At 40.7% G+C, this 23840-nt stretch overlaps 1 protein-coding gene and 1 long non-coding RNA gene across 3 annotated transcripts; one reads left to right on the top strand and one right to left on the bottom strand.

Moving 5' to 3' along the window:
- Nucleotides 1-32: 32 nt before the first annotated feature.
- MKRN1 (makorin ring finger protein 1) lies at nucleotides 33-23578 on the bottom strand. Of its 2 annotated transcripts, XM_026119729.2 has the most exons (8): nucleotides 23198-23577; nucleotides 13686-13814; nucleotides 11762-11988; nucleotides 4239-4465; nucleotides 3489-3703; nucleotides 2695-2805; nucleotides 2093-2231; nucleotides 33-1667 (listed from the first exon to the last, which is right to left on the bottom strand). In XM_026119729.2, exons 1-8 carry the CDS (start codon nucleotides 23374-23376, stop codon nucleotides 1455-1457), a joined length of 1440 nt encoding a protein of 479 aa, XP_025975514.1. In that variant the 5' UTR covers nucleotides 23377-23577; the 3' UTR covers nucleotides 33-1454. The 2 variants fall into 2 exon arrangements, with proteins under 2 accessions (XP_025975514.1, XP_064370230.1); XM_064514160.1 differs by lacking the exon at nucleotides 2695-2805 and having other exon boundaries at nucleotides 23198-23578.
- On the top strand, nucleotides 1644-3132 carry LOC135328735 (uncharacterized). Its single transcript, XR_010389752.1, has 2 exons — nucleotides 1644-1714; nucleotides 2064-3132. It is a non-coding gene; the product is annotated as an uncharacterized LOC135328735 (long non-coding RNA).
- Nucleotides 23579-23840: the final 262 nt, after the last annotated feature.

Raw genomic sequence — 23840 nt, forward strand, 5'->3', positions numbered from 1 at the left:
TAGGAGCTTCCAGCTTAAAAGAATAAACAGACTTCTTGTTTAATTTTTTTGATTTTTTTTTATTTGGGAAAAGTGCTTCTTACAAAAGGCAGCTGCAAAACAATACATCATAGACCTCGGAACAATTGCTCATTCCATTTAAAAGTGAAAGGAGAGGCAGTCTAGGGGACAAGAGCAGCAGGAGAACAGATCACGGGGCATCCACGAGTCAATAAAAAACAGTACTAACGTAATGCAAGGTTAAAATTCCTGTGCTGGAGCTTTGGTGGCAAACTAAGTTCTTCTCAATGCAATTACAGCCAGAAACTGCATGACTGACTTTGTAAGCAGTAACTCACATAAGCTGAACAGCTTTACCAGGCAACCTGCCCAACTCAGATGTTGACAGGCACATGTACCTTCAATCAGCTGGAAGGCACAGTGATTTCCTAGCAAAGTCCATGGCTTAAGTCATTACCTGAAGTTCTAAAACTTACAGAGCAATGCAGTTCAGGGGCCTCTCTGGTGTTCCTCAGGATCACTATGTGTGCTGACCCCACTTTGGCTAACCGAATTTCTGCTCCTGGACAACCCTAATAATACACATGAAAGAGAGCTGGTTTATTAGGGAGTGCCATCTTTTAAGTTATACCTGACAGTTAAGATCATTGCCACAGAGTGGGCTGAGACCACTAAACCAGTTTCATGTCCAATTGGAGGCTAGGCTTCATGCACCAAGAGGGGATGAAAGGTGGTTTTGTTATTTTTAACTTATACAGAGTCTCCCTACCCTTGAGGTCCAACTCTACATTTATCTGTATATACACACAGAAAGTTCTCCTTTCACAAAGACATTTTCCTTTCATGCTAAACACAGTAAAAACCCGGAACATTCACACCTGGTTCTGGTTACACAGTAGTAATAGTAATGTGCAAGTAAACAAGAGACCAAAATCACAAATGAAGACGTGTACATGAGGGGGCTGGAACGGAGCTGATGCCAGAAAAAGTATTTGTGTCTGGCCTGAAGTCAGAAATAATCAATACAAAGTCCACAGCAGGAAAAAGGCCATCAGCCAATTTACATCCCCACTGCATGGCCACTGCTCATTTTTGTATCTGGGCTCTTCAAAATGAGTGTGGAAGTCCTGTAAACACTTTAACCCTTGAACTGGGTGAACTCTGCTGGGTACACAGATGAAGCGACAAACCTAAGCTAACTGTCTGACAGTTAAATTCATTTTTACAAAAACTAACATTTTAAAGATTTATTTCTTGTTATTTGTTTAAACAGAGGAAAAACAACACTCCTAGGGCGGGATGGGATGGGAAGAGACAGACCCTGGGTAAAAGTTATTACAACAGCACCTGGAATTGATAGGCCTGCCTAGGAGAAACACAGGCACTGCCACAACACCACAGGTAATAGCTACTGCCTGAAGCCAAGACGACAGTCCATACTCCACTGACAGGTGCTATAGATCCAAGTCATAATAATCTTCCAGCTCATCATGAAACAAGTCCCACTCGTCCTCGGAATCCGTTAGCTCATCATCACCTCCTGCTGCCAACAGCATGAGCAACATCTCACCAAGCTCAAAGGTCACCACCTCATCCTCATCGTTCTCAAAGGGGTCACTGCTCTCTCGCTCCTCGATGAACTCCCAGAACCGATTCCTCCGCTGGGCCTGCAAGTGGAACACAAGTATTGCCCCAGGTGACCAAGCAGTACAAGGTGAGAGTCTTCCCAGAGGCTGACAAGGTTCAGCCCCCAGGGTGCCTTCTAACATGCAAGAAACAGTGTTTCTCATTCAGAGAGATACTGACCTCTGGTGGAATTTATCCTTACACACTCTTACTAAAGCTGCCCAACAGCTCTACTTAAATATGTTGGTGTACTAGGAAAGTTTTAAAAATTTTTTGCTTGCCAGGTCAGCCTCCAGCATTCCCCGACTTTAGGCCACCACCTCTTGCAAATCCATCATTACAGAGGTCTCTCAAAAGTCAGAAAAATTCACATTTTCCTGTCTTCCTCTCAAGGCAGCTGATTTAACACACACCCCTCTTGCTCTGTCTCTGTACAGAAAGAACAAAAAAACCCAGCAGCACTGACCCGATATCTACTGGATGTTCCCACTTTCGGTCTCTGTGGCTCCTCTCGGCGGCCATCAGGATATGCATGTTTGTAAAAACAGTTCCCTCCAAACGGACAGCTCCCACGGCCTTCGTCAAAATACCTGCATGGCTTGTTGCTGGAAAGGAAAATATCGCAACCCTTACTCACAGCAGACCCAACTGGATTTCAGAATTGCATTTACCTATAGTCCGAGAGGATCTCAGGTACCATTTGAAGCTGAAGACATTTTGCCAGTAAAACACACACAGAAATGATGTATTACACAATGTGCATACCCAGTACGTGTGTGGGTCGATGCATGCATAGGGACGCTGATGATTCACAGTGCGCAAGCTTGTACTACCTTATGGATATACCACCAGTGTTTTGTGTGCATATGGGAAAGACTGAGGTCAAAGTACATAGGAATAGCTTAGTGACTGTGTGGCTGCATGCATCTGTGGGTGGATAGGTAAGGACGCACTTCACAAGTGGGGGTGGAAAGGAGGTATGAGAGGGCTTTACATCAACACCCTTCTTCTCCAGGTGTGCCCTTATCTCTGCAGTCTCAACTTGGCAATAGGCTGCAGTGCTCGTACCTCATTGCCTCCTTGTATTTCTGAATGAGTTTCTGCTTCTCTTCCTTCTCCTCCACCCAGTACTCACTTGGAATGACAAAGTTAGATGTGATCCGACATTCTGGGCAGGACCTGGGGAATGAACAGACCGTGCTGCAAAATTCCACATTACAGGGCGCTCTCTCCTATATAACAAGACATGGCCTATATCCATCTTTAAAGATGTATTGTACTGCACACTTGCTGTATGGACTTTTCAATCTAGATTTTCTCTTACACATGAAGACATCCTTAATTCTCTTTAAGAGCTTAACTTGGCAGCTGGTCAGCTTGAAAAAACACTTCACACAGACTCCTTTTTCTTTAGAATTGAATGAATTTATTTTGGTTTGATTTCTGTATTTATTGGATTGGATTTTTTTTTTTTTTAGAACAGTCTTTAAATGGAGAAATGGTTTGCCAACTAACTAATGAACTAGGGCAGCAATGAATTAAGAAGCGTACATTCTGAACTGCTTAATCTGTTTTCAGAATCCTGGCTAGGTGTCCAAGATGTAACCAACCGTAACCACTGGACAACACACTACTAATTAAATGAAAGTCACTTTCTACCATTAAGTGAGCTTTGCAAACTTAACCCATATTAACCAAATCAGAGTGTAAATATTATCCCTAACAATTACTTCAGTTCCAAACTAAAGTTAGTACGCTTTAAATGCAGTCTCTGTGCAGGGGGGAGTTTGTTGCAAGTTGTCCTAAGTTACTAAGTTCTTCCATAGCAACAAAGCACAATCAAAATGGGAAAAGTGCCTCACTTTATAATCTTGCTCTCAAATTGCTTAGCGCTCCTCCACTTGCGGATGCACTTGAGACAGTAAGTGTGGCTGCAGTTGGAGAGGATCCCAAAGCGGCGCTCACTAGGATTAGCTTTTTCATACACCACCTCCATGCATATCCCGCACACCATGTCTTTACTACGCTGGACAGCAAATGAAAGCTCCATGTCCTTCTCGTGAGCTTCAATGCAAGACTGAAAAGGAGAGACAAAGAAAACAACTACAGAGACAGCTGGTCACCTCATGAACTCTAAACAGGTTTTTATACTCAGTTTTAAAGTTTACTTTGCCATTTTCCACATTGACAGAAATGATTAGGTTGCAAAGTCTTTATCTTCAAAAGAAAAAAAAAAGCCTACAGCTCAGATAGTGGGGAACAATCAACTTAGAGTTCAAACTCCTTTCCTCAAACAAGCGCAAACATTGCTTTTAAACATGAGAAAGGCAATCTAAAAAACCATCCAGTTTTATTAGGCGAAGAACAAAGCTTTAGTATCTTCATACAAAGCTTTAGTATCTTCATACAGACTTCTCTCCTAGCATAGATAAGGAAACCCAGCTGCTTTTGAATATGGCCCTGACAGGAAATGGTCCAGTTTACAACAGGAATTTCATTCACTGCCTGACCTGCATGCACCTTCAAATGAAAGGGATTTAGTGGCAAGTGATTGCAGGGAGCTAGGAAGCAATAACATAAAGCTGTTTAACATCAGACAGTTGTTTGCTTACTTTTATGTGCTGGGATCTCTGTGCAGCATCAACTGGATGCAAGACCTGCAATCCACACATATCGCATACATCCCCATGGATATAAACGCAATTTTCTCCATAACGACATTCTCCTACTGCAGCGTAGGGGCACAGCTGCTTCTTTATCTCCACATTTGCTTGCTGCTTTTCGTACTCTTCCTCAATCACCATTCCCTGCAAGGGTGCTTCAGTGCAGGAAGGGGCAGCTGGGAACAAAATTAAAGATAGTAACAATATATTCATATTTAGAACACTGGGAGTGAGAATACATTGTTTTAATGTAAAGAAATCCTTGAGTAACCCTACTTAAGTTATCCAAAGAGCATAATAAAAAACAAGGCTCATTTCTACCCAAGTTTCACAAGCCTTCAGCCTGAATGAACAGCTATTTTCCCCACTCAAGAAAACAAGAAGAATTTCTAAGTGTGATTTATTCATCCTTCAGTCCAGTCAAGGCTGTAACTATCAAGGTAATGTTTCAGTGGTGAGTTTCAAACCCAATTACAGGCTAAGTCCAGCACTGGAAAATCTCACTAGTTGTCAGCGATTTAAATATATTTTTAGACAAACTCTGGATCAATAACAATTAAATAAGGTTACCAATCTCTCATTGCTTTGTAAATCATTTTGACAACAGCTAAAATTAACAGGCGTTTTTTTCCCAGAAATTGCATAGCTGAAGCTAAATAAAGGTGTATCCAGCATAACTAATGAGGTCTGGAAACACCACACAAGCAGTCTCTTATGCACAGGTTGATTAGCATGTTGTTCAGGCTGAAGTGACTTTCACTTCTAGACTCCCATGCATATTCTGTATTAACAATACAAGAGCTTTGACCATAGCTCTTGCCAAACTGACTCAATTCTAGATATCTATTAAGAAAAACAAACAAAACCCACACATACACCACTGTCCTAACTTGAAGATGATCTAAGGCAACATCTTCAGAAAATCCCTTTATACATATAGACTCAGCTTTTCTTCATTTTTGGAATACTGACAAATAGCATCAGCCTCCAATTCATAAGGCAGTCAAAAGAGCAATCAAGAGAATGAAAAACCTTTCCTCCTAAACAGATACCTAGTCTGGCCTTATCAAAAGGTCAGCCTGAGTCACAAATGTAAACCTAGTTTTAAGAGACTCTGAACTTCAGGATATTTCCACAGCATTTTAAGTTAACCATCAATTTTGCAAAAGCCAAAGGAAAATAAATTCAGGAGTTTCTAGGATCCCTACCTAAGTCTAAATTGAACTGAAATCTGTTTGCTTCACTACTCTATTTAGATAGCTTCTGCTTACCACTTCTCCTTGTGGCTCTTAAACATATGCTTGTCTGTCACAACACGAGTCAAACAACATTGAGATCATTACATAAGCAAGGTGATAAGCTAAGTTACAAGACAAAAACCAGTCAATTTGAAACTTAATATAACTTAACAAATGGAGGGAAGCAAACCAGAGTAAACACTAAGAACAGCAACTGGACTTCATTCACATAACCAGTAGCTGTTAAAAGAGTGAAAAGTCATCTGTGCTATAAAAATGGAATTGTTATAAGCCTTGTAAGCAGTAGATTTAGAGAAGTAAATATTATTTTAAGTATTATTATTGTTGTTATCTATTACAGGCGTACTTGGATCAGTAAAGGTAAAGACAGACAGGCTCTTCCTCAAGAAGAACCAGAGGCTGCATGCTCACACACAAAGTTATCATCATCATAGAGCAAAGACACATGACATGCATTTATTAGCCTCTTAGCTTTTGGACACAAAGAGAAACCAAAAAATCAGGTCCCGTGACCTGGAAAATCAGGTCACAGTTTCAGAGGAGAAGCAAGTATTTAAGATTAGTGTAGGAAAATGTTAACTCTCAGAATTTAAGTTCAAGTCTGCTTCTTGTTGACTTCTCTTAAGAAATAGGACTATCTTCAACTTTAAAGGTCAGTCATGCTGATCTTAGACCAGTCTGTTTAGTTTTCTGTGTAGAAATATTTTTCAAAAGCAAGTAAGTGACAGAATAACAACTAAACTGTCAGCCTGCTGATTTTCAGTAAGTAGTTCCCAACCAAAAGAGCAAATAAATCCTTATTACCTCATTTCCCCATGTGTTCCTATGGGCTGACACTTCCCCTCCCACCCCTCTCTCTTCACTGGGATGTGTTTGAGATCCACAGTCTCCACTTCCAAAAGAAGCAACAAAACCACAACTACCACTCAGTTTCTATTCCCCTGTCATTTTGCCAATGTGGTTTTTTTTCTAGTAAATGTTGTTACACACTATTAGTGGCCTAACGTGACTGTTTATGAAGTCTTGTTTGACTCTAACTGAAGAAGAAGAGTTATTAGTGGATCACAGTATGTATGGACAGAAACCTAACAGCTAAATACAGATAAGTTTCAAAAGGATCAAGTGATACAGCACTTCTTTTAAAGGGGTTGGCAAGATGATCATCTGCTTAAGGCCATCTTGTATCCTTGCAAAATGCATACTTCAAAATCAGATGCACATTTAAAGCTCTTAATAGAAAAAAAAAAATCTATGGACTCTCTTGTACTCCTCTGAAGGATACTCTGTCAAAAATCTTATCCAGTACATGTTTTATTCATTAAAAAAAAAAAGTATCACTTGAGGTGCTTCGAGAATAAAGGCTGAGAAACCTCATCCTCAAAGACTGATATAGAAACGCATTGATTTCCAATGCTGGCCCACAGAAGGAGAGCAGAGCTTCAAATCTTGGCACAAAGAGAAATCTAAACAGTTGTTAAAAAATACCCACACACATAACCAAAAAAACCCTCACAAACCCTTTAATCAACAAGCAGAGTGTTGGTACCAAATCCTAGCCTTGCCCGCAATATCATCCTTGCGCAGAAAAGTACAACCTGTTCTTGTTGTCTAGATGTCTAGCCAGTAAGATACAGCTCTATAAATGTCAATCCTTAGTAATGACTCTAGGTTCTTCTATAGTAAGGTATGGTAAGCAGAAGGAAAATATGCTAAAAAATGACATATTAGTTTCCCACTTCTAGCTTTCTTTTAGCACTGACACTTCCCTTCAGCTAGAGCTGCATTTCCATGAAATAGAAAGGACACAGTATTTCCACTTCTGAATGCCTCACTGCTTCCATCATCTAAAGCCTTGCATACATATCTCCTATACCTACTGTACTGTATCTGCTATGGTTTTGCACCATCTTTGAAAGCAAGAAAAAAAAAAAAGAGAGAGAGAGATGTTCACAGAACCTATCACCTCAGTAGCTCAACATCATTTCAACATCCCTCAGAGTATTTACCTCTGCAATTTTGTCTGCTATTTTCAAAACCACTATTCTCCGGCAAGTGGTTCCTGGAAAGGTATCTTCCCACTTTCCATTTCACAGACAATATGGTTAAACTCACACTAGGTACAAGAAGTTATGACTACGACACACTATGTTACACCATCTTACTGGCTTGCATGCACCTCCCTTCTCAACATCCAAGTCAATTTCAAAACTCCCTGCAATAACATGCAGGTTCATCTCACAGGATGTATCGACCTTAGCATTTTAATTTACATCAGGAGTGCGCTTTTGAAGCGAATCTCTATATGATCAATCCCTACTTGCTGTGCTTTGACTCGCATCACAGAACCATCTCAGCGTACGTGAAATAGATAGCTTTTGGATCAAGCTGAACCAACAGATGCTCTCTAGGAGCTCACCTAACACCCTTGAGCTGCAAGTAAACATTCAGCCCATGGAACCAGACCAGAGCTAATCAAAAGTAAAAAACAAGCCAAAAAACAACCCCACAGAGTGCAGCGTTGGAGCCTCAGCCCAGCTGTTTCATTCTACAGATCCTCTCCTGGTCCATGCAACTTGCTAATACAAAGTCACACAAAAGCTGTAACAATTTTGTTATAGAAATTTTAAAAGCCCCTTCAAATCACGTAGCTTTTTAAAACCTAAATGCTCTGAAAGGAATGTGGTTACTAGCTCCCACTAAAATGGATGACAGTGAAATTTCTAGGTTAAGAGGGAGGGAGATTTTTGTTAAGTTCTGAAAAACCTCACGTAAGGCATTAGATATTACCTAACCTGTCAAGGTGAAGCTATGCCTATAAAGTAAAAAGTATTTGCTTCCAAGATGTACTAGGCCTTCTCCAGCTTCAGTCTCTGCCACATTCAAATTTGCAGCTATTAAAAGGATTATTCAGACTACTTTTGTTCCATGTACCTTAGTAAAGAAAACAAGAGCACACTGGCCCATGAAATCTACCCCAGAAAGTTTAACATCAGACCTATTTCATAAGAAACTTTTCGGCTTCAGTTTATAAAATAGGGTAGGTATATTTGGCTAGGAGATTCTAATAGTAGCTATCCTCAGTACCTTTGAGCGGCTCCTTCCCTGTTCACAGGTCCAGCATTTAAAAGAAAAACGTAAATTACTCTACACTGAAAGACAGCAAGCGTCTCCACTTTCTGCAAAATGTAATAGGTGGAATCTGAACAGGAAGAGAGTTAGGTTAGATACACGTTGCTTGCCTCAGAAAGCAAAGACGACCAAGAACTCACTCACTGACAGTCAGGAATATTAGTTTCAAAGGCTGGTAAGTCTTTGAGTATAGTGCCTCCAGACCAATCCTGAGTCTCTACAGCACCATTATTTGTCTTGGACCAGATACAAAACAGAATCTTCCATTCTCTTACTGTCACCACCTAAAAATTCTTTGCTGTGCTATTAAAGGGTGAACTCTACTCCTAATCTCCCCTCTGTGCAGAAGTCACAGGCACGTGCCTCTCAAAACATGAGAATATTACAGTAGATGAATTTGAAACTCAACAAGAGTGTCTATTTTTTTTCCCCCTACTTCTTTTGGACTAAAAATCTTTAAGGAAGCTGATCAACCTTCTTGAATAATCTGCAGTTCTGCATCTCTTTTCTCTTGACTCCTTCTTCCCTCCTCCCCCCTCCACCCCATATTTCTCTATGACCACTGTCCTGGAAATCCAGACTTCCAGAATTCGAGGGAAAGGACTCCCTCCTAATAAATCTTTGGTTTGAAAACATATGAATGGATATAAAATAGATCTCAGATGCCTCAGGTGACTGAACGAAAGTCAACCTGTATAAACAAACTCATTACCTTTCATTTACATAACATCTGCTTTCACATTGGGACACACTTAGCAAAGGCAAGTACCTTCACCTTGTAGCAGCAGGAAACAGCCACTCAGTTCTGAGTGTTTCTTGTATTTCTGCCTTTTTGTCCTCCCTCAGTTATTCCAGAATATCTGGCAGCAGTAGTAGCAGCAGAACAAATATGGAAATGGAGCATACCTGTACTTCAATAAGCTAGTGCTTAAGGAACTGTCACTATTTTCTTTGCTAGATATTAAGGTCATCTTCAAGATATCAAGTATAGTCCCAAATCAGACAGTCACCTGCATTAGCAGAATGCCTTGTCGCATAATAAAAGATGAGCGTTATAGCCTAAGCTATGCAAGGTTAAATTGCCAATCTTGAATCTTCAGCATTTTAGAAAACAATCTAAAACGCAAAGGTTTCTGAAAGCTTTTTTAACGTGCAACTTTAAGAAGAAATTGCTACGGGAATTAGCATCACATAGCACTGCTCAGTACAGAAACAAGCTGAGCACATTTGTACATGAAAATACATCAATTTTCAAAGGACAAGAAAGAAAGCAAATTTGCAACAAGATTCAGAGAAGAGAATGTTACTTATGCTGTGGCAGCCCTGAGTTTTCATTAAAAATATGCCTGACCCACTAAAAAAAAGAACTGTTGAACTGTTTCAGTAAGACAAAGTGGGTTAAAGGTATAACACAACGCTCTTATGCTTCAGGAATTCAAGAAAAAAGCAGCAGCGCTCTCATAAGGTGTAAGATTAGACAATGTATTTAAAAGAACTAAGGCTATTTAAACTAGCAATGAATTGATTCCAGTGGAGGGCCACCCACTCCATCAGGGAGCTGAAGCACATGATAGACGAAAAGAAACTGAGCAAACTGGGTTTGTTCACCAGATCTTACTGTTGTCTTCAACTATCTAAGGAAAAAGTACAGAGAAAATTGAGCCAGACTCTTCTTGGATGTGCACAGCAATAACGCAAGAGCCAGAACACAAGCTGAGGCAGCGAAAATCTAATTAGACATTAGAAAAAAGCTTTTGTGAAAGAAGTCAAACAGCAGTAACGGTTGCCCAGCAGTTGGGGAATCTCTGTCCTTGGAGATATTCAGAACACGACTGGACAAGGCCCTGAGCAACCAAATCTAGCTGACTCTGATTTGAGCAGGAAGTGAACTAGATGAAATTTAGATGTCCCTTCCAATCTGAATGATTCCATTTAGATTAGGAAATTGAAAACATATATATATATATTCATTCTCTGGCTCAACAAATGCAGAAACTGTATCTTTTATGACAGTAAGGTGACACATTGAAAGGTGGGAGACAAGTCTTTATTCCTTTGGACTACACTCAAGTCACAGAGAGACCAAAAAATTCAGAATTTATCTTCTCTCCAGGACTAGCTAAGTGTTAACATTGCTGGACCATTCCCTTCCTCTCCATTCTTCCTCAACTCAAACCAGAGCAGGCTCCAGCAGCACCCTCTAATATTGAAGAGGTAATGCCTCTTTTCAGACCTGAGAATCTGAGTAGTGCTGTGGGGGCAAAGGAGTATCATCTGAGCACTGTCTGACACGACTTCAAATTCTTCTGCACATAAAGTGTCCATTTTGGATTCAAGACATTATTTGAATATTATGGCCATAAGTCTTCACTTGTAGAGAGCCCAATATTAAAAATTGTGCTAAAGTAAACACATTCAGCTCACTTTTCCACCTAAATTTGAAACCTCTCTGCAGAGAATGCAGGTGACAGATACGCTATTTAAAGAGTCTAGTCCCATATGATGAGCTTCTTTAGCCTCACTCTCAACATAAACTGTCACAATATTATAAAATCAAGTCTCAGAAAGGTAACTAGATAATGATTTTCAGCCTCTAGTCTGAACTGCTATGGGACTCATGAAAGCAAGCATTAAGCTTCAGTTCATTCTACAGGAATCTGCACCTCCATTGGAAAGCCTTTAGAAGATCACAAAAAATCAAAAGGCAGTAGTTTATCTTTCCAGTGCAGTGACATTCAAATTGCATCAAACATTATTTTCTTCTCCTATTGTATATGCAAAATAAGCTTCAAAGAAGGAGATTCACCAAGTCTTTCAGACCTATAACAAGAGGAATCCAGGTATGCTGAGACTGTCTAAGTCTAAGGTTTTAGAACATCAGGATAGCAAAAGTAGATGATGTGGAATGGTTCTCCTTCCCATGCCAGAGAGTTCATGCAAAATGTAAGGACAGATCAGTTTAAACAATTCGTAAATATGAGTAACTGTACTCAGCAAAAACAAAAGCATTAAAATAAATACACTCATTAAGTATAAATTGTTGACCCATGACAGGAATTTACCGTTATCCCATGATCAGCTTACCACGTCCACAGTATGGCTGCCCAGGGACAAACTCTACAGCATTCACCCAGTCTTCAGCCCCTACTCCTGCAGCTGCCAGATTTGTATTTTCAACCTCTGTCTCAGCAGTACTTCCTTCAGCTGTTTCACGGGGTGATGCGAGGTCTGAGGATACTGAAGGATAAGTTTTTGCAGCTGGATTCACAGTAGTCACTTCTTCCTGTTTCAGTGGCTTGGTATGTTCATATCTAACAAGTTAAAACATATCAACTCTTGATGAGAAATACCTCTGCACAGCAGCCTTACGGACTGGAAGTAAATTGATTAAGATGTAAAACACCATTCTGCAGGAGGAATTGGCTTGGAAGAGAAAGCCACTGATAACACATAAGGAAGTGCTTCTTCCACTTGTGTAACCTGTCAACACTGCTGAAGGAAACGGAGCGCATTCAACAATTTTGTAGGAAATGGAGCAACACACACAAGTTTCACTTCACTTGCACAGAATGTACTTGAAGTATGTCCAAAACTGGTCCTACAGCTATTGTACACATGTAGTATTACTCAATGAGAAAAATTAGTTTGCTTAGCTTTTAGAGGAGAAGACTACGGGGAGATACTCCTATCTTCAACTACCTAGTGGGAGGACTTAGAAAAGACAGAGCCAGAATCTTCATAGAGGTGCAGTGATAGGGAAAGAATCAATGGACACAAGTTGCACCAAGGTAAATTCAAATTAGGTATCAGGGAAAAAAAAATTGTCACTGTGAGAATAGTTGAACACTGGAGCAGGTGCCCAGAGAAGCTGCAGAATCTCCATCCTTGGAAATGCTCAAAACTTGACTGGACAATGCCCTGGGCAACCTAAGCTAAGCTGGCCTTGCTTTCAGGCTGGGTTTGGACTAGATGACCTCCAAAGGTCCCCTCCAACCTAAATGATTATTTGATATTTTGTCTAGATCTTAGTATCTTGCCTCATTCAGATTTCATGTTGAACTTTAGGAATCATATTTAATGCCTCTTGCAACTTACTGGAGAAAGTGATGCTCAGAGCCCTGTAACTCCCTACTCACCACCACCAAGAAGATGCCAATTCCCTCAAAAATCTGTCTTCCAGTAACTGATAGACTACAAAGGCAGACCTGTGATTTATTTTCCCATGAAGTCTTAGATATTTGCTGATTTCAAGGAGGAAGAGAATGAATTCCTGGAGATTATATGAGATACTTAAGCAACTGTGATTTGCCTTCCTTGTGTCAGACTGAAAACAAAGCGATGAAGCATCACAGTTCTTATATATTAAAAAGATACTCCCAACCAAATGTCAGCTTTGAAATCTAAGCTGTGAAGCATAAATTTTAAAAGCAGGCCTTCAAAAAAGCAGCACTAGCAGATATACAGAGGGCTATCTTTCTTGTAGAGAGTAACTGTAAAATGAATATGAAAGCAAAGCTAACTATGATGTACTATATAAAATCATGATGCAAACATTTATTCATGCATAACAGCTGTCAGAATGTTAAGACTGCTGTAAAATTTTAATCAAGTGGACTGAAGATGACATAGAATATCCCTAAGCCTTTGTAAAGCTTTGCTACACTGTGAAAGCACCAGTCTCCTGTGTTCATGCTTTTTCTTATAATTTCAGGGTGATGTTATGTTTTAATAATATAGGGCCAACTTGTACAGGCAGCATTTTATGAAAACCAGTTATTTTCTCTCTTTTTGCCTCACCTTTACCTATTTATTTATGCAGCAAAGCAAACACTACAACATTTAGCAAGAGAAGGTAGTCTGCAAAAAGAAGTCATTTTTATAAAATTCTGATGTTGCAATGCAGGAGGAAAACACTTCAAGATTTATTTACTGTCTTTCTGTGAGCTTTCTACTCAGGGACTCTAAAAGAAACTACTTCCCTAAAATACAGTCAATGGCATTTCTTTACCTGCAACGATCTCCGTAAGCACAGCATCCTCGCTGATAATACCTGCACACCATGGCAGACTGACTAGTGGAGAGGTCATGGGAGTAGCGACAGTTGCTTCCTTCCTTGCAAACTCCATGCATGAAATATCTGCAAGAGAGAAGATTACCACGAATTAAGGAAAAGAATTGAAGCTGTACACACAGTACTTGGATGATGAGTTATATTATACATCAAGGTATGCTAAAGTAAGAACATCATTATTACACCAATAAGTCATAAGAACGTGTCCCAGTATAGACATAAAAATAAGAAAGCCTGAGAACAGAGGAACCCTTAGTCATAGCTATTCTAATGGACAGCACATTTACAGACCTATGTTTACAAAAAAACAGTCAAAAACTGTAAATCCTATCCTGGGCTGTGATGCAGAGAGGAAAAGGAGTCTTGGAGTAAGCCAGCAGGGACTTAAAGTAGCTGTGGTGTTCCAACACCAACAGAAACATAACAGAAGCCCACTACCAAATTCAAAACTGAAAACAGCCATGCCTCAAATAAGTTTCCTGGGTGGCTTAAATCTATTCTGAACTTATGAGCAATTCACTCAGCAGTAACTTCCTTGTCAAGAATTCAAATCACATTTGCAATGGATGGTTACATCTGAGAAAATTCACACACTGGTCTTTGCTATAGGAGCCAGAAATCATTAGAAGCACTCTGCTTCAATATTGTGCTGCCTATCCATCTTTAAAGAATTCAGTACAGGTTCAAAGCTTTTGAGGACAGTTTACCAAATGCAATCAGTTTTGTCACTTTCAAAATCACGTCAGTTTTCAATCAATACATCAGTATTGGACATTCAGAGGCTTTAGGCAAGTATTTGTAGCAACCTTGCTTTCTGCTCTATCTAGACAAAAGCATCCTGCTTCATATATTATTTATTACTTAGCCCCATGTTAGAAGTCCTCTATTTATCTTCCAGATTGTAAGGAAGTAGAGAAGATGTAATACTGCAGTTCAAATTAATCCAGAAATTCAAAGTTATAAGCACACAGAAATTATTGTGTTTCAACATGTCGAATAATGCAAGTTTAATTAAGTATCCTCAAATTCAGCTATTCATGAAAACAGAAGTGTTTTTCTCATTCAGTTTAAATTTTAACCTAAAGATACAAGCTTCTTTAAAATCAAGGTACTATAACTATTTACACTCAATATGTTCACATCAAAACAACAACTGAAAATATAACAAAGTATATTTTTACCAATCATGTTAGTATTTCTAACAAAAAAAAAATTATGTAACAACTGCAGCAATCAACATGATCACTAATATTTTAGTTTAGAAAGAGAAGCATTGCCCCTGAGATATCAAATAAGTTGAAAACTCGAACTTACTGAAAATATCAAAGCCTATTAACTACAAAAAAACATTTTAGGGCTTAGGTCTCATACAGATTCTTAGCTTGCCTATACAACACCACTCGTGCAGATTCAGAAGCAGATTATACCCATCTAAGCCTATCTTGCTGCTGAAAGGGCCACTTTGCACGCCTCCTGTCACACACCTCCCCCAGTCTGCATTTGTACTACCGCTTACACAGCCAGCAGAACCGGGTCCTCCAACACAGCTGACTCTGCAGCCGCACCACAGTACAGCCAGCAGCAGAGACAGCAGGATCACCTTTCGGCAGCACGAGCTAAGATTAGGTTAGCTTCTTGCAAAACAGCACATTCAAGTCAACACTCCAAGACTTAAAAGGTGTTAGAGCAAAGTTCTTCAACTGCATGAGCTTCTGTTGGGCACTTAGTCAGACTGCTATATTTTCAATAACTCGGATAAATCAAACTGAAAAATTCACTGAATAACATAACCAAAGCTCCTCCATACCAATATTTTATTTTTCATTTGCAACTAGGTAGGAAGGAGTACAGTATGTTAACATGACTTGGCTTAAGTGTGACACAACTTAGTTTTACTGCAGTTACAATTATTTCATTATACTTGGAATAAGAAACCCCATGGAAAAAACTATTAAAACTGGATGCCCTCAATGAACTTCTCTCCCTTCTCATGAAGAATTTCTCTTATGGTGGCTGTAACAAACTTCACTTATCCCCAAGACAATGCCTGAGCAATACAGTACTGTCCACTTTTTTGTCTCCAAACGGAGCGGTAATCACTGACAAAGGTTTTGAGACTATTAAAAAATTCTGTGAAGCATAATAAAAACTGAGCAGTTCCTATAGCATTGTATAACCGTATTTCACAATGAAAAGGTTAACACTATTGAGCCAGTGAGACAACGATATTCTGAGACAAAGGAAAAGAGAGGGGGAACCCCACAAACCCACAGGCTTGTCAAAATGCTAACTGGGGAAGAGTTGCCTCTGAATAGGACACTGTTCGCTTCATGCACTTTCAGCAGAGAAATAAACATTGAAGAAATTCTTATCCTAGCTGTCTCATGCTTTTCAGTTAATAAATAAAATAAATGACTGCCTAGCAAATGGACTACTCAGAAATTTTTTTCTTCCATTGTAGGTAAGGATTACTTACTGTAATCTCCAGAATGAAGTGCAAACAAGAAACTAGAGGCTAAATAGCTTGCCACAGTAATAACCTACTCTAAGAACTATAGCATGACAAGGAAGCTGAATATCAGGTGCATCGTTAATTCTAGCCTCTAGTTTGCATGATACTAATATTGCCTCAGGCAAACCACAGAGAAATTTAAGTGACTGCAGCATTTTGATAAAATCGGTTTAAACTAGCATAGCTATTACTATATGTTACACGTGAATAGACTTCTAAAGCAACATGCTATTGAACAGATATGATTTTAAAATGCCACAAGTACAAAGAAAGGAAAATCGAACTTCTACTACAGGTGAAAAGGCGGCCAAAGAACACAAGGCATAAGTGGATGAAGATACTAGGATACAAAGACAGACATTAATATTTACTCAGACAATGAAAAACAAGCACATTTTTCAGTGCTTGCCACACTCTTTAAAGCCTCCGCTGGAAAGCTGCAATCCCCCTGTCTTAACACCCTTTAAAAGTTCAAATATTCTACAACTACACGAGTCTCACAGCTGAATAAACTGGGAAAAGACAGAGAGATGCTCCTTTTATGGCAACACAGCTCAGCTCAGCCTCTTTCTACATTTGTAGTCAAATACTAGTCAGCTAGGAATATAAGGACACTTGAGGCGAGACTGAAGAGTGCCAACGGCCCCATGGTGTATTCAACATGCTAAGAACATAAGAACCTAAAGTAATTTTATAAGCTACCAGCTGACACAACCAAGCTGCAATTCACACCTCAAAATTATAATTTACCTGTACAATAAAGCCACATAGTAAGCCAGATTAGAAATATGATCCTACATAAATAATAAATCAGACCACAGTTTGCAGGATTTTCTCCCCAGACAGACCACAGTTTGCAGGATTTTCTCCCCAGACAGAGGAGTGCCCTAGTCAGGTTTGCCAGGTAGCAACACAAACAGCCACGCCAGCACATGCCACACTCCTCGCCTTGTAAAAACAACCCCCCCCCCCAAAAAAAAAAAAAAAACCCAAAGCACCACACTCCAAACAAATGTGTGGAACCACAACACAACTGGAAGTTCTGGCTTGCTTTAAGGGATGGGAGTCAAACCAGCAGGGTCAAAAATAATTCAGGGTGTTTGCCAGTAGTACTTTAGCAACTGTTACCTTCACCCTTTGTTTGTTTCCAAACTGCACTGCCTCCCTGGTGTTGAGGCATGTAATTTCATAGCCACCTGCTGACTCAGATCAGGAAGCTACTTCAGATGTAACCTGACATTCCCTTTCCTGCCCGCATGGTTATTTTTAATCTAGATCAGATCACCGTTCAGACTTACTGTGCAGCCACACAATTTCTTAAGCCAGAGTGTTGCTGCACCACTAGGGCAGAAATAAGCAACTAAGAGAAAGGCACTAGCTTAAAGTGAGGACTTCTGTTAAGGAGCAGTTGGTCAATGTAACTGATCCTAAATACAAAAGACCCAGATTCAGGCTCTCCAACTGCTGGTCAGACAGAGCTCCCAAGTCCCCTTCTTTCTCTGCTAGCCTGAATTAGAAGATCCTTTACAAATACAGATTCATGACAATTCTGAAAGTTGTCACAATTCATTATATCAAGATGGTTGGCTATAACTTGGGGGGGAGGGGGGCAGTGAGAAATCTGAAACAGCCATAAGGTAGAATAATTTAATGCACATGTCACTTTTAAAGACCAGCATTCCTTCCCAGCAAACTCAGCACCATTCAAACAAGGGTGGAGGGGAAGTACAAAAATGTATTTATCTAAGGATCACGCCCACCTTTTATTTCCCTTAAGGAGACAGATGATTAATTTTTAAGGTCACTTAAAGAAATTTACATTTTACATATAAAGTTGCAATTTTGGCTAAAATGCACTTTTTCTCCTGTTTAAAAAGTAAGCATGTTAAAGCACAGAATACGTGTTCTACATTATTTTGGTCTAGAAAGGTAACAAAAATTCTTCTGGAAAGCACCTTTCCACACAGAGCATTCAAGTTAATTTTAACTTTACATGCCACCAGTACCAGTCTCTTGTTTCTGGATACAGGGGCAAAATGGTTCTCAGCACTGAGAATAACAAGTTACCTGCCACGTGCAAAGACATGCAAAATAATATTTGAAATTTGCATTTTGTCAAATACATAGAGAGTATATATCATTTCATTTGAAAGAGTAAGACTGGATCAAGATAGGTACATAACTGATTTCACTCTAAAGCATCTATGATGCTGCCATCCAGTAAGTATTTATTCTTGCAGCAACACAGTCTGCCTTTCCCATTCAGTTACACTAGTGTAAACTGGTGAAGCTGCAAAGGGAACCAGTCTAGAGAACTGATCTGGGTCCAGCCAAGTTAAAAAGGTGTGGGATTTGGGTTTTTTTTTTTCTTTTTTTAAACCCAGATCAGCTCTCCAGTTCAGTTCACTGTATGACTGCACAATACACAAGCGGTACCAACACACCCAACAGTCATCCAGGAAGTAATAATTGCCTGCACTGGCATTGTATCACTGAACAAATGTTTCAACTAATCCTGATCTTCATGGGGGATGGGTGCTTAAAAAACATCACAGAAATCAAGTTTTGCACCTGTAAAAGCCTCAAGTTGTAGAAAAGGTCTGGTGGACTTTTTTTTTTTTTTTTTTGAAAAATTATACAGAAGATACTTGCCCAAGATTATAAAACTAGTCTGATCTCCAATGGCTCTAGGCAGCACAGATGTTACAGAGGCTACAACCAGATGACTGGAATATTATTTTATAGTTTATCCAGGTTTCAGTTACCTTGATTTCAGGGATGCTTTACAGTATAATAATCTACTGAGGATTTTTCCCCTCACACTTTAAGTGTTATAAAGTATCACTGCCACTAATTGCCATAAAGCTGGAACAAAAGCATTTGCAACCATCTTTATCAGGAAGGCAACACAGTTTTGAACACAGGTAACTACAGTCTAAATCTCTAACAGCTTCTCCCAGAAAGCTTCTTTCTATATTTTAGAAGTCTTATCCCCTGTAAACCTACTAGTGATATACATACGCTACACTTCATTCCCATTGCTTTTGAACCTTGTAATTGGTGTGTTTGGTTTGTTTTTTAAACTTTAGGTACACTTAATTTTGGTCTAGGTCACACCATTTTGTTTATTAAACTATTGTTTTTGCCCAGTTAAAACGTCATACTTGGCAATAAACCTGAGTCCCCTACAAAAATGGAGACATTTCCATAATTGACAAGTAGAGTAGCTCAGAATAAGGATCAGCTACATTCATTAGCTTCTTTAGGTGCCATACAGGGAGATTGAGAATTCCCAGGAAAGAGAGCAGGGAACAGACCAGACACGCTGTTCTAGCCTGGCAGATAGGGCCTTCAGCCAAACGAATGGCTGAAGAAATTCTACACGAGTCGACAACCTTAAGAAAGGAAAGAAAAAAAGCGGGTATCACTACCCTATCCCTTCTGCCCATAATCTCCTTCAGCAAGAAACTAGTGCGTTCTAAAAGACAGCAGCTAAGAAAGGGCAATAAAAGCAGGCTTTTAAGAGGTTTGTGTTCCACACCTTACCATTATTATCACGTTGAACTGAGCATACTTCATCGATTTAGATTCTTTATATTAAGAATGGATAAATACTTGTTCTAGGTTCTCAGAAAGAACAGGGAAGATACAGATAATGCAGACAGCTCTCAAGATACACCAATTCCTTGCTATAGGATTTTCTGATTGTTTATTTTCAGTTATTAAAAGTATGAATGAAATGATCTATAAAAGTCAACCCATTTAGTTACAGTAATGCTGTGTGAAATCTGGAAAACAAGTATCAATAAAAAGTCTTTGCGAAAATTGTTGGCTATACCACTGCTTTGTAAAACCATACAACCATCTAAACCAGGATGACAGAGAAGCTTAATAAGGATTACTGTTCTTTTTCTTATTTCAAACATATCATCTAATGAAAGGATCAGAAAAATTTATGAAATTGAGTTTTATTCTCCTATAGTTTATTCCAGATTAAAAGATTATAAATTATTACCCACCATAAAAGCCTTGAGAACTAAACCACAGTAGCAATGTTAGAAAATGATTTCTCATGCTCTGTTAAGGAACACAATGAATTCATAATTTTTACGCTCAAGCTTTCAAACCTTAGCTTCAGGACAAGTATAAGGGTAAAGTGTGCAAAACTGGAAATCTAGGAGAAACCAAAGTCCATCTTATTCATTGTATCTCACTCTCAGATGAGAATCATCAATTCTAATGGACATCACACTGACATAACAAAACCGATTATTCACCCAATTTATCATTGCAAGTATTCAAAGGAGCAGCAAGAACTTACTTTTCCAATTCTAGGACTTCCACTTCTGCTGATAAAACAGGAATATTCTTTTACCAGCCATAAAGTGTGAAGTATTTATACTGAAGAGACTACCTACCTCCCAGAAGTGTTTCAGGCAGCATCTGCTGTCACCCATATGACAATTCAAGTAAAGAAAGCCTCTGAACAAGCAGAGTTGTTCAGTGTTACTCAAAACAGAAGCTGCTCTAGCTACTAGGTTGAAAAACTTTTATTTTGAAAAGCTATTAAATCTCACAGTTAAATCCTCAGGCTCATTCACAAAGGTAAAACATGATTTAATAAAAAAAAAAAATACAGTCTCTTCATAAGCTAACAAGGAATACATCCTATTGAGACCAAACTTAAATAAATAAGAAAAATAAAACAATATTCTTATCACACATTCTGAACATAAGGGAAAATTTCTTTACTGTGAGGGTAACAGAGCACTGGAACAAACTGCCCAGAGAGGTTGGAGTCTCCATCCTTCGAGATATTCAAAAGCCATCTGGACAAGGTCCTCCGCAACGTGCTCTAGGTAACCCTGCTTGAGCAGGGAGGTTGGACTAGATGATCTCCAGAAGCCTCTTCCAACCTCAGCCATTCTGTGATTCTGTGACATTCCCAACAGCTCAGTCAGATTGTCAATTCCATTTTAAAAATCTGAGGAAAGCTATTCAACGTATAACTTGAGAAGTCCACTAAGAAAATCAATAGGATAAACAGAAATATCACCCAAAAAGAACAAAGAATCAAGAGGAATTCAATAGGTCTAAAGCTGAGACCTCATTTTTGGTTAAGCTGACATTAAAGCACGCTAACCATTACAAAGAGTAGCTTTTAACTTCCTACTAGTCTTAAGCATTTGTAAAGTATTGTTAGGCAGACTCACTGCATGGTACTGACATCAGTGAACATAAGTGCTTGTAAACCATGGCAGGCACTGTTTCTTTTTGTGTCTGTTACCTGAGCAAAAAAAGATATCACCAATACATTTCACTCTTCAGAAATAATGAGGCAACCCATATATTAAGAGCCCTATCCTCTGCCCTTGCAGCTCACTTAAAGCTGAGCTAAGCAGAATTTCCAGTCATTCCCTCATCACTGACCTACTTTTAACAGTCCCATATCAAATATTAACCTGGCTACTCATAGGCAAAACTCTGAGAGAGGTACTCACAGAGAGTTCAGAAAAACTGTTTCTCAAATAGACACATTAACAGTGCATTAGCCAAAATAAACAGTGCTCAACAGTTAATAAGAATACTTTAGATACTACAGGGTATACTGAACAGCACAAAAGCAAGACAGAGGGAGCAAGCTCCCTGTGACTGCCAAACAATGGTTCTTAATATCACTATTTGAAGCTACAATTGGCACAATTGGAAAAATATGCAGAAAAGATACAGATATGGCACCAAAGTCTAGAGCCTCTTCCTCTCCTCCCAAAATGTTCTTCTATGATACCAGATGACTTTGAATACACTTGTCCAGCAATTTATACATCAAGTTAAATGTAATTTACAGATTTCATGAAAAAAAAAACCCTCCTTGAAACTAATCTTGGATTATCATATGAACTGATTAGTATACTTCCATATTCACAAAAACATGTTTTATATTCAATCTGCAAACAGATCAGCAATGTAAGTCCAGAAGCAGTCCATCAGGCAAGCCTTACAAGATGTGGTATACAACCTGCATTTTTCCCTCATAAAAGATTGATCAGATTTTATTATGGTCAGAAATACATTTTAAAGCAAAATGCAAACGTAAAATGACGCAGCATACAGGACCTTAACATAACACTGAAGTAGCAGCATTCCTTACATTTTTCAGTGTATCATAACTTATCCCCATTCCCTTATTTATTAAATACAAGCTCTTAGTTATATCAACCCTTATTTCAATATTTTACAATTACTTTTATATTATTAAACACGAAATCAAAAGGACAAGAATTTAATCATTTTAGATTTCCTGCTTTATCACATCCTCTGGAACCTCGTTACAGGTCTTTCGTTCCACAGCGCATATTTACGCACGCAAGAAGCGTGGCTCTCCACATCCTACCAGGAACCTGCCAGCACCCGCAAATACAGCCGCTCCTTTAAGCGGTGCCCGCTTCGCGACTGCAAAGGGACGGGCAACTTCCACAGATGAACTAGGGAAGCCACGGACCAGGAAGGAACCCCCCCCCGCTAAACCAAACCCAGCCGATGCGCCACAGCCACCGCCGCCCTCCCGTCGCGAGCGGGCCCCCATCTCGGGGGACAATTAACCCCAGCGCATACGGAGGGGCCGGCACTTCCGGGACGAGCCGCCCTCGCCTCGCTACATCCCCCACAAGCCCCCATCGCCGCGGCCGCCGCAGGGCGCAATGGTGCCCGGAGCGCGGTCGCAGGGCGCCCTCGGGGCCGGCCGCGGACGTTCCCCCCCGCCCAGGGCTTCACCAAGGTGCCCTCGGCCCTACCGTTGGCGGCGCCAACGGACTACATGAACCGTTGGGGAGGGCGCGCGCGCTCTGCGTATGTACGTGCGGGGGTGGGGAGAGGGACAGTCACCGAGTGGGAGGGGGGAGCCGACTCCCCCCTCCCCCCCTCGGACAGCGCATACCTGCAAGTGACCTGCTTGGTCCAGCCGCCGCCCCCTCCCCCTCCCGGCGCCGCGGCGGGGGGCGGCGCGGCGACGGGGGTCGAGGCCGTGGCCGTCGCTCCCGCCAGCGCTGTCGCTGCTGTTACTGCGGCGGCCGCCGCGGCGCCTGCCGTTGTTCCTAGAGCCACAGCCTCCGCCATTACTGTTTATCCCACACAGCGACAGCGCCGGAATTTCCGGGAGCGCATCCTTCCGGTCAGGCACGGCCGGGCAGCGGCGGCAAGCTGGGCTCTGCGGGGCAGAGGACGGCACGAGGAAGGACGACGGATGTCAGGTCAACTGAGGCAGACGCCCGGCCCGGCCCGCCCTCCCCCCCGCGCGGGGCGGGGCGGGGCGGGCGGTGCACCGAGGCGACGGCTCTGGCACCGCCCACTGCGGCGCGGCGGCCCTGATTGGCCGCGCCGGGCGCAGTCACGCCCACCGCGGAGCGCCGGGGGCGGGGCGCTGCCTCTCTCGCCCCGGCCGTTGGCCTGGCGCAGCGCTCGCTGCCGCGGCGGTTTAACGGCGGTTTTTGCTTAGCTTTCCGCCACGCTTTTGGTATATTCACCCGCAGCAGGCAGGAAGGGGCAGGGTGGCGAGGGATGACAATCAACTCCACGGCACT

This window comes from Dromaius novaehollandiae, chromosome 1 (genome assembly GCF_036370855.1).
Source record: "Dromaius novaehollandiae isolate bDroNov1 chromosome 1, bDroNov1.hap1, whole genome shotgun sequence".
Lineage (NCBI taxonomy): Eukaryota > Metazoa > Chordata > Aves > Casuariiformes > Dromaiidae > Dromaius > Dromaius novaehollandiae.